General features: G+C 41.8%; 1 protein-coding gene across 28 annotated transcripts in view; it reads left to right on the forward strand.

The window, feature by feature from the left end:
- The window catches only part of ADAM22 (ADAM metallopeptidase domain 22), a 190,466-nt gene that overhangs the window by 81,718 nt on the left and 96,746 nt on the right, over positions 1-12,002 (forward strand). For all 28 annotated transcript variants that reach the window (XM_080664405.1, XM_080664411.1, XM_080664395.1 and 25 more), the window contains exon 4: positions 5,527-5,593. In XM_080664405.1, the coding sequence (XP_080520531.1) occupies positions 5,527-5,593 (67 nt within the window). The remainder of the gene's footprint in view (positions 1-5,526; positions 5,594-12,002) is intronic.

A 12,002-nucleotide genomic window follows, 5' to 3' on the forward strand; every position in this document is an offset into this window, starting at 1 on the left:
AACATCAGAATTATGGGGGTGCCAGAAGAAGAGAGAGAGCAAGATACTGAAAACCTATTTGAAGAAATAATGACCGAAAACTTCCCCCACCTGGTGAAAGAAATAGACTTACAAGTCCAGGAAGCCCACACAACCCCAAACAAAAGGAATCCAAAGAGGACCACACCAAGACACATCATAATTAAAATGCCAAGAGCAAAAGACAAAGAGAGAATATTAAAAGCAGCAAGAGAAAAACAGTTAATTACCTACAAGGGAGCACCCATACGACTGTCAGCTGACTTCTCAACAGAAACTATGCAGGCCAGACGGGAGTGGCAAGAAATTTTCAATGTGATGAATAGCAAGAACCTACAACCAAGATTACTCTACCCAGCAAAGCTATCATTCAGAATTGAAGGTCAGATAAAGAGCTTCACAGATAAGAAAAAGCTGAAGGAGTTCATCACCACCAAACCAGTATTATATGAAATGCTGAAAGGTATTCTTAAAGAAGAGGAAGAAGAAAAAAGTAAAGATAGAAATTATGAACAACAAATACATATCTATCAACAAGCGAACCTAAAAATCAAGTGAATTAAAAACCTGAGGAACAGAATAATCTGGTGAATATAATAGAATCAGGGGCATAGATAGGGAGTGGACTGATAATTCTCAGGGGGGAAGGGGTATGGGGGGTTCATGAAGAGAATGGACAAAAATCATACACCTATGGATGAGGACAGTGGGGGGGAGGTAAGGGCAGAAGGTGGGGTGGGAACTGGGTGGAGGGGAGCTATGGGGGGAAAAGGAGAAATAATTGTAATAATCTGAATAAAGATTTATTTAAAAAAAAAAAAGAAATAAGATATAAATGTCCTGATTGTTTGAGCCATGTTTAGTTCTGTTTTCTGCAACTTGCAGCTTAGAGCATCCTCGCTGGTTCCTCCTTAAAAAGTCAATAGGAAAATGTATTCCAAAGACAAATAAAACAAGGGCTTAGACAATAATGATATTTTCCCCAAATGGTAATGTGAGAATCAGACACTGTAGAAACTGATTATGGTGCCTATGTTTTTTTTATTTTTAAGTTTTATTTTTTTTTAATTTTAATAAATCTTTATTCAGATTATTACAATTGTTTCTCCTTTTTCCCCCCATAGCTCCCCTCCACCCAGTTCCCACCCCACCATCTGCCCTTACCTACCCCGCACTGTCCTCATCCATAGGTGTATGATTTTTGTCCAGTCTCTTCATGAACCCCCCATATCCCTTTTCCCCTGAGAATTATCAGTCCACTCCCTTTCTATGCCCCTGATTCTATTATATTCACCAGATTATTCTGTTCCTCAGGTTTTTAATTCACTTGATTTTTAGGTTCACTTGTTGAGAGATATGTATTTGTTGTTCATAATTTTTCTCTTTACTTTTTTCTTCTTCCTCTTCTTTAAGAATACCTTTCAGCATTTCATATAATACTGGTTTGGTGGTGATGAACTCCTTCAGCTTTTTCTTATCTGTGAAGCTCTTTATCTGACCTTCAATTCTGAATGATAGCTTTGCTGGGTAGAGTAATCTTGGTTGTAGGTTCTTGCTATTCATCACATTGAAAATTTCTTGCCACTCCCGTCTGGCCTGCATAGTTTCTGTTGAGAAATCAGCTGACAGTCGTATGGGTGCTCCCTTGTAGGTAACTAACTGTTTTTCTCTTGCTGCTTTTAATATTCTCTCTTTGTCTTTTGCTCTTGGCATTTTAATTATGATGTGTCTTGGTGTGGTCCTCTTTGGATTCCTTTTGTTTGGGGTTGTGTGGGCTTCCTGGACTTGTAAGTCTATTTCTTTCACCAGGTGGGGGAAGTTTTCGGTCATTATTTCTTCAAATAGGTTTTCAGTATCTTGCTCTCTCTCTTCTTCTGGCACCCCCATAATTCTGATGTTGGTACACTGTAAGTTGTCCCAGAGTCTTCTTACACTATCTTCAACTTTTTGGATTTTTTTTTTTTTTTTGCTTTTTGCTTTTTCAGTTGAGTGTTTTTTGCTTCTTTGTATTTCAATTCTTTGACTTGATTCTTGTGTTCCTCTTGTCTGTTTTTGGGTCTCTGTATAATATTTTTTATTTCAGTCAGTGTATGTTTAATTTATAGTTGGTCCTTTTTCATATCTTCGAGGGTCTCGTTATATTTATCGGCCTTTTCTAGGATATTCTTAAAAAGCCTTATAACCGTGGTTTTGAATTCTATATCCAGTCGTTTGTTTTCCTCCATTTCTTTTGTTTGTGATCTGATTCTTTGACGCCGCATTTTCAGTGCTTCCCTGAGTTGGTAAGGTAGATTTGTGTGCTAGGTTTCCAATATGGCCCAGTGGGTCTGCCTCCCCAGTTAACCTGAGGTGGACACTCTTGGTGCACACCTTTGTGGACTGTGTGTACAGCCTTGTTGTAATTAAGTCTTTATTGTTGTTGGTATCACTGGGAAGAATTGACCTCCGGGCCAGTTGGCTGTAAGGATCAGTTGTGTCTATGCTGGCAGAAGTTCGGTGCTGGAGACAGCCTTATAGGATTAGACTTGCCAAATTGCAATAGCCTCTGTGCTCAGCTTGGATGGGGTGGAGTCTCAGTCTTGGCTTCCCGTCAGCTTTGCCCTTGCGCGCACGTGCGCGCCTTCAGACCTCTGCCTTCCCGGCTTCCGAGTCTCCGCCCGAGAGTCCAGACTCCCCCCACAAGAGTGTGGGTCCCCAGGGGCTCGCCTGGAACTGGGGTTCAGTGCAGTCAGAACTGGGGCCCAGTGCAGTCAGGATCCTCTGACTCCCTTCCACTAGGAAAAGCCTGTGGCAACCTCCGCAGCCTTTGTGCGCACTGGCACGCACGCGCTTTCAGTCCTCCGCCTTCCCCGGCTTCCGAGTCTCCACCCAAGAGTCCAGACTCCCCCCGTAAGAGCGTGGGTCCCCAGGGGCTCGCCCGGAACTGGGGTTCAGTGCAGTCAGAACTGGGGCTCAGTGCAGTCGAGGGCTTCCTTCCGCCTTCCGCCAGAGAAAGTCAGCCAGGCTCTCAGCCGCCCTTCCTCTCTGCGTGCACAAAGCCCCTTTGCCGTACCTCCAATTCTCTGTGAGCTTTTCTCTTTCCTTATAGTTGTAGAATTTTCACTCAGCCAGCTTCCCTGTGGTTCTGGATGGTGTCCGTTCTGTCTTTTAGTTGTAGTTTTGAAATTGTTGTGCGAGGCAGCAGTTTAGGTGCTTACCTATGCCGCCATCTTGGTTTCTCATGGGGCCTATGTTAATATGACTCTCATTTGATCATTCCGTTTACATTTCAAGCAACTATAAGTATGGTGCTTATCATGGGAGGACTGTGAGCTCAGAAATTCACTTTTTATTTTATTTTATAATTGGGACAATTTTGGCTTGGTGACCTTCAGAACGCTGTGAAAAAGATTTTCTTCATTGGCTGAATGTTTATTCATAGAGTAGATTTAGAATATCAACTGATGGTTGGCATCAATTCAACACCAGCAGGAATCCCCAGTTTGGATGTGGTGAGAAAGGAAACTTTATTCAGTGCACACAGCTCAATTATGAAACAGCACAGCTGTGGAACAGCAGGGCTGTGAGATGGGGTGAGGCAGCCCTGGGGTGAGGCAGTCCTCAGCAAGGCCCCTCTTGGGCTAGACACTTCCGCTCTGCCTGCTCTGCTCCAGTTGCTCTGTTCCATTCTGGTCTGGTGAAAAGTCTTTGGTGTTTCAATCCAGTTTTCAGTCTTTGGTGAAAAGGGAAAGTGCTCTGCCTGAGCCAGAGGGGTGCTGACTTATATAGAGAGAAGTCCCTGCCCCAGTCCCTGATTAGTCTGTCCTCATGCAAATGAGGACTCCAAATCCTCACACTTAGATTGGTCCAAAAGGCGCTGTCTGGATTGATCAGAATGGAGCCACTCTGATAGGTTGGTGAAGATGCTAATGAGGATATAGCCTTACGGTTCTGTTTGGACCAGGGAAGTCTCAATTTAATTGGTTGAAATAGGATTCCAGGAACTGCTTTACAAGGCCTGGCTCAGGTGTCAGGAACACAGTGCAGGCAGGCTGTTCAGTGCGGTTTGAATGAGAGAGCCCTGTTTTTAGACTTGCCTGCAATGCTCTGCTTTTATTTATTTTTATTTTTTATTTTGTTATTTTGTTATTAATTTCTTTATTGATTAAGGTATCACATATTTGTCCTCATCCCCCCATTCCCATCCCAAACCCCTCCCCACGCATGCTCCCACCCCCCTGTTGTCCATGACCACTGGTTAGGCTTATATGCATGCATATAAGTCCTTTGGTTGATCTCTCCCCCTTACCCCCACCCTCCCCTACCTTCCCTCTGAGGTTTGACTGTCTGATCGATGCTTCCCTGTCTCCGGGTCTGTTTTTGTTCATCAGTTTATGTTGTTCATTATTTCCCCTAGATGAGTGAGATCATGTGATACTAGAAATACACTTATAAGAACCGAAAATGAGACAAGCAATGATGGTTATGCTGGGAGGCAAATGAATCAGTCTGTAGTGAGTTTCTTTCTGGGCCAACAGTTCTTTTGAGTCCCAATTTCAATGTCAAACAGTTTCTTATGTGTACATGTCAGCAATGATATTTCAGTTCTGGATGGTGGACAAATGGTGGTAATGCAGGTCCGACCCTCTCTGGTTTGGTCCTGGGCAACCTGCTTTTAAATTTGAGCTCAGTTTGCCACCAGGAGCCTTTCTTAGTAGGTATCCCCAGTCCCAGGGTCCACAGAAATGTATAGCTTCTTGTATTATTTCTATTAATGTTAGTTTTATTTCTATTCTAGTGCTTTAAAAATAATAGACTTCAATACTTTTTGTGTAAATTGTGTCTTGAGGTACTTCCATTAAAGTATGTGGGACATTTTTTCCACATACTTGGAATTAAAGAGAAGTGTATTTAAGATGATGCAAATAGTTTAATATTCTATGAGAAGGTTGTTGTTTAGTAGATTTCAAAATAGAATTATTTTATTGCTAATGGTATGTTCCTTTTCAGTTCTTTTAGCATTCTTTGCCCCCTTTTTATTTTTGTGTTGGAAACTAATGTTTTTTCAGGTAAAATATCACACACAACACATAAAGAGATGGTGAGGGATGGTAGCAAGTTAAAACTGTTGGATAAAAAGCTAAAGCAAAAAGGGAAGAAAAAGGTGTCTTTATAATAATGGTGTTAGTTTCTGGTAGTTTCCCAGAACTTCTCAATAAGATAAGTGGAATCAACTCTGCTAAGCAAGGAGGTGACAGGTGGTGTAGTCAGTTCAATCTCATAACCCTTTAGAAATACTAGGCTGGTGTGTGTGTGTGTGTGTGTGTGTGTGTGTGTGTGTGTGTGTGTGTGAGAGAGAGAGAGAGAGAGAGAGAGAGAGAGAGAGAGAGAGAGAGAGAGACCTATAAAGTTTTATTTTTGTTTTAAAATTGGAGTTAATGAATCATTAAAGCTGGTATGGGTAAACTTGATTTTAAATGCTTTACATTTTCTAGTCCTCTTTAACCATCCTTTCTTTTGTTGTTGCAGTGATTTGCTGTCCTCTGAATACATAGAGAGACACATTGAACATGGAGGGAAGATGGTGGAAATTAAAGTAAGTAAAATTTTTCTCCCTCTTGGGAAAATTCTTTCAGAATCTTGAATACTGATTACCATTTTAATACTTTCAGTGATACTTCTAATGTGTCGTTTGGGCATTTTATAACAAAGAATTTTATCAAGCCCTAGCACGGGTGTTGTCCCATGCACAGAAAGGTTGCTGGTTGATTGTTGGTCAGGGCACTTGCCCAGGTTTTGGGCTCAATCCTAGTTGGGGACCTGCAAGAGGAAGCCAGTGGATGTTTCTCTCTCTTTCATCCTCTCTCTCGGAAAATAAATAAAAAATCTTAAAAAAAATTTTTTTATCAAGAAAGTGTATTACCAATTACTTTTGAAAATAAAATAAAACCTTTAGTTATTAGAAAAAGAATTGTAAGTACACTGTAGGAGTCATTGGAGGTATGTTTTGTAGAATTAGTATTGCTGCAAGAGGTTCTTTTTTGATTATATCACAGAAAATAATTTCTGAAATTTGCTTTTAAGGTTAGCACTGAGAACCAAGAGGTGAAATCTTGGGTCAGGGTATACGTAGCTGTTTATTTTGTTGGGAATGACTTTCCCTGGTAAAATGATAAACTTATTAGATCTACTGGGAAGTCCCAGGGAATTTTAAAACTCTGGGAACAGTAATCTCAAGATCATAGTTCTTGTCACATAAGTTCTGAAAAGATTCCACACAAATAAAAAGCCTTCTCCAATTATAGGCATAAAAATGTATGTTGTTTTTTTCCAGTACACTGATAAATCTTAGGGCATATAAGACTGTACTCCACCAAAGGGTTGCTTTAGGCTCAATGTTTAGTATAGCAAGTTTTAGCTAATTGTCTATTTTCTTTTGAACAGTGTTCAGACTACCTATTCTGCCTTGTCATAATTATATTGCTATTTATATATATTTGCTTTCTTTTTCTGATTATATTTGATGCATACTTATTTTAGAAAACTTGTAAGTAGAGATAACTATATCAAAAAAGAAAAAAGTCACCCTTAAACTCACCTGAGGTGAATTTTGTTTTCATTTTGGTGTATTTCCTTTTAGTGTTGTTTTATTCTATGCACATACTTATATTTTTATATCCTATCTAATAAAAGCATAATATGCAAATTGACCATCACTCCAACACATAAGATGGCTGCCCCCATGTGGTCAAAGATGACTGCCCACATGTGGACACAAGATTGCCACCACAAGATGGCCAGCAGGGGAGGCAGTTGGGAGGGACCAGGTCTTCAAGGGAGGGCAGTTGTGGGCAATCAGGCCAACAGGGGAGGGCAGTTGGGAGGGACCAGGCTGACAGAGGAGGGAAGTTGGGGGCGACCGGGCCTACAGGGAAGGGCAGTTGGGGGGGACCCAGGCCTGCAGGGGAGAGCAGTTGGGGGGGACCAGGCCTGCAGGAGAGGGCAGTAGTGGGGGACCAGGCCTGCAGGGGAGGGCAGTTAGGGGCAAACAGGCTGGCAGGCAGAAGTGGTTAGGGGCAATCAGGAAGGCAGGCAGGTGAGCAGTTGGGAGCCAGCAGTCCTGGATTGTGAGAGGGATGTCCGACTGCCCGTTTAGGCCCCATCCTACTGGGTCCCAGATTGGAGAGGGTGCAAGCTGGCTGAGGAACACAGCCCCCCGTGCACGAATTTCGTGCACCGGCCCTCTAGTATAAGTATATGTAAACATATATAACAACATTATATCCTACTTTTAAGAAATAAACATTATATCATCCTATATAATAAAGAGCTAATATGCTAATTAGACTGGACAGCTGAACGACTTTCTGGATGAACTTCCGGAATGACCAAGGGCCGGGGGGGTGGGGCGGCAAGGCAGCTGGAGCCATGAGGCAGCTGGGGCCATGAGGGCCAAGTCTCTTGCACTAATTTTGTGCATCGGGCCTCTAGTATCCTATCTAATGAAAGAGTAATATGCAAATTGACCGTAGCTCCGCTACACCCATAAGCCATGCCCATAAGCCACGCCCATAAGCCAATCAAGAACGTATATGCAAATAAACCCAACCAAGATGGCTGCGGCCACAGAGAGAGCAGGAGGGAGGCTTGGGTTTCCCCGGCAATGGAGGAAGCCAAGCTTTCCACCTGCCCTTGCTGGCCCAGGCCTCTACTCAATGCTAAAAAGTTTCAATTATAGAAGATAAGTAAATCCCAGATACCAGGGCTTCCACTTAAGGCTACAAGTTTCAATGATAGAAGATAAATAAATCCCAACAGAAATGGCTGCCTTCACAGAGTGAGCAGAAGGCTTGGATCCACTCAAGGCTACAAAGTTTCAATTGTAGAAGATAAATAAATCTCAGATCCCAGGGCCTCCACTTGGGTCGCTGGGGGGCATGGCCGGCCTGCAAACCACCACAGGCTCCTCACCCAGGCCACCCCACACCCCAAGGGCACCCCCACCCTGATCTGGGACACCCTTCAGGGCAAACCAGCTGACCCCCACCCATGCACCAGGCCTTTATCCTATCTAATCCTATCTAATAAAAGAATAGTATGCAAATTGGCCATCACTCCAACACACGAGATGGCTGCCCCCATGTGGACACAAGATGGCCATCACAAGATGGCCAGCAGGGGAGGGCATTTGGGAGGGACCAGGCCTGCAAGGGAGGGCAGTTGTGGGCGATCAAGCCTGCAGGGGAGGGCAGTTAGGGGTGACCAGCCCGACAGAGGAGGGAAGTTGGGGGCGACCGGGCCTGCAGGGAAGGGCAGTTGAGGGGGGGACCAGGCCTGCAGGGGAGGGCAGTTAGGGGCAAACAGGCTGGCATGGGAGCAGTTAGGCATCAATCAGGCTGGCAGGGGAGTGGTTAGGGCGTGATCAGGCTGGCAGGCAGAAGCGGTTAGGGGCAATCAGGAAGGCAGGCAAGCAAGCAGTTGGAAGCCAGCAGTCCTGGATTGTGAGAGGGATGTCCGACTGCCCGTTTAGGCCTGATCAAATGGGATCGGGCCTAAACGGGCAGTCGGACATCCCTTGAGGGGTCCCAGATTGGAGAGGCTGCAGGCTGGGCTGAGGGACATCCCCCTGCCCCTCCCCCCCCCGTGCACAAATTTCATGCACCGGGCCTCTAGTTGTAAATATTTTCCCAAGTTATTTTCTCTGAAAGCCTATGTTCCATGCTTTTCAATTTAAATATATTACTGTCATAAAGCTTTTTTTTTAATTCAAATTAAGCTCTATATAAAGTAAATAACTAAAATAAATTACATTATTCTCTTCAAGTGATAACATGAAACAAATTAGATTTTTTAATGGTATGTTAACTAAAGGGAAGCTTTTTTTAAAAAAAACATATTTTATTGATATTTTACAGAGAGGGAGGGAGAGGGATAGAGAGTTAGAAACATCGATAAGAGAGAAACATCCATCAGCTGCCTCCTGCACACCCCCTACTGGGGATGTGCCCGCAACCAAGGTACATGCCCTTGACCAGAATCGAATCTGGGACCCTTGAGTCCGCAGCCCGACGCTCTATCCACTGAGCCAAACCAGTTAGGGCAGGAAAGCTTTTTATTGTGGAAATTTTCAAACATATATAGCAGTGAAAGGAATACTATAATGAACTCCCACATACCCATTTTCCAGTGTCAATAATTGTAAACATTTTGACAGTTTTTATATCTCTACTTGTGTGTGTGTATGTATGTTGTGTGAATGTGTATATGTGTGTGTGTGTGTGTGTGTGTGTGTGTGTGTGTGTGTGTGTGTGTGTGTAGTATTTAAAAGCACATCCCAGACATTGGGCCATTTTTCCAATAAATACATTTTTATATATCTGTACACCACTGACAGATAAAGACTTAAAACAAAGTCTGTTAATGTTTACAAGTTACCTAGATATAATAATTATGCCAGTCCCTCTGAAAGTTATTCTAAACTTAAGGTTAACTAATTGGAAGTTTGATTGATTTACATCTGCCTTACTTCAGAAAGGATGCCAGGCTTCTTCTAGTTATGACACAGGAGAATGGAGCCATTTGGCTTATTGTTGGAAAAATAATTCCCTAGATTTAGAATCTCTGGGCTCCTTTTATTCTCATCCCCATTTATTTAGCTTCGCTTCTCAATTTTGTATGATGTTTTTCCGAATGCACAGGATATCTTATTTCTTGGTTAAATTAAAGACGAAAGGAAACAGGCAGTTCACTCTCTGTTTCTATTTATGTCTGTCAGTGGAATGCTGAAATGCAAATGGGAGCATGGAGGGCAGATCCAGCAAACAGCTATCTATGGTCCCTGCAGTACTATTATCCCTTTCCAGGAATCTTGTACTTCGCTCTGAGATGATTAGGCTCCATGGGTATATATAACACCCAGAGCATTGACTTTACCCCACAATCTTGGGGAATTGTATTTTCTTGGTTGATAGTTTGTCTAATCCTTAATCCTATCAAACCAGGGTAATGATAAATCCAAAGTTCATTTCAGTACTTGGGCCAGAGGACATTATTCCCTTTAAGAAAACCATTTTGATCTCACCCATCATTCTATTTGTTTTCAGTTCATTTAAAAAATGAATTAGAGAATTTAACTCAAAACTCAAAATTCTCCTCTGTGTTTTTTTCCAGGAACCACTTTTTTTTTGTTATTGTTATTATTCTTCACCCAAGTATGATCTTTTTCCCATTGATTTTTAGAGATAGTGGAAGGGAGGGAGGGAGGGGGAGAGGAAGAGATTTTGATGTGAGAGAGACATATTGATTGGCTGCCTCCTGAATGTGCCTGGAAACTGCACCCCAGGTACGTGTCTTTGACCAGGAAAGGAACCCAGGACCCTTTAGTGGGCAGGCTGATGATCTGACCACTGAGCCACACTGACCAGGGCTCCAGGAACTACACTGAAAGTGCTGAATACTGCCCATCAATTCAAAGTCAGTAGCCAGTTCCTCTCCTCTTGGTTCCCTTGTGTCCTGCCCTTTGTGCTTAGCTTTTTACATGGAATCTCTTAGTTTTCCTTTCTTTACTAATGACTCACTTTTCTTAAGCTTTTCTTTTCACTAGACATTATGAATCAAAAATTTGTAAAATTGTAGGTTGTTTTATTGTTTTGTTTTAACTTCTCTCTTACCCTCTGTATTAGTTTGCTAGGGCTGCCATCACCAAGTGCCACCGACAGGGTGGCTTAAACAACAGAATTTTATTTCCTCACAGTTCTGAAGGCTAGAAGTCCAAGGTCGAAGTGTCAACAGGATTGGTTTCTTCTCTCCTTTGCTGTCTTCTCCCTGTCTCTTCACATGGTCTTCCCTCTGGGCATATCTGTGCCCCAATTTCTTCTTCTTTGAAGGATACCAGTCATATTGGATTAGGGCCCACCCATATGACCTCATTTTAACCTAATTAATTCTTTAAAGACTATCTTCAGATATGGTTACAATCTGATGTACTGGAGGTTAGGATGTCAATATATGACTTCTAGGGGGATGCAATTCAGCCCTTAACACCTTTGGATTTATCAATTTTTTAACTGGCTTTTCTCTTGGGACTGAAGTAAATGAAAGAATCTAAGAGATCAAAGCAAAACTCTATGAAATATCTTTTTTTGTCAATAGGCACAAACAAAGTCATATTTATCTTGAGGATGCAAAAATAAATCAACATCATTGTCAAGTCAGATTTAAACAATGGCTAAAAACCAGTCTAGTAAATATCTCTGCTCAGGTGTCATGGAATCTTTATTTGTGAAAATTCAGGTGCAATGTATTTGTTTCAAGGATGTGAGTATGAATGTGAGAACAGGAATACATCTGCATAGAAGTACATAATAGCTGCATTGGTGACTCTTTTAGACTACAATTTTATTTTTTAAATCTTCTTTTTATTGTGAAATACAACACTGACACAGAAATTACTAAAGGTGAACACCCTATAACCTCTATCCGGTTCAAGAATTAGAGCTTGGTCAGTAATTCCATGTGCTGCTTCCCGAACCCACGCCCCTCCCTCCTCTTCTTATAAGAATGTAGACACTGCCCTGACTTTTACAGTTATCATTTCCTTATTTTTGTCATAGTTTTATCACTCAAGCATATATCCCTATAGTTTAGTTTTCCCTGTTTAGTTTTATTTTTAAAAAATAAGTTTTAAAAAGTCTCTTTGAATCTTTGGTTTTCCCTTATCTTTATTTTTAAACCCTCCCTTAAATTTTATTTGTTGAAGAAACCAGATTGTTTATCCTATGCAGTTTCTCACAATCTGGATTTTGCTGTTGATGGCTATTTTCTATTTACAGTAAAATGAAATACATTTTAGTGATTTTTTTCCTTAAGATAATGACTTGTATGATCTCCAAGCCATTCTGTACATCGTCGAAGGCAGTTTTATCTCCATCAGATAGGTGCATAATGCTGATTTTAAAGTTCTATTAAGATGATTTTTTCCCCAAAGTTTAAAAGATAAAGGCTTT

The sequence above is a fragment of the Plecotus auritus genome (assembly GCF_963455305.1).
Source record: "Plecotus auritus genome assembly, chromosome: 4".
NCBI lineage: Eukaryota > Metazoa > Chordata > Mammalia > Chiroptera > Vespertilionidae > Plecotus > Plecotus auritus.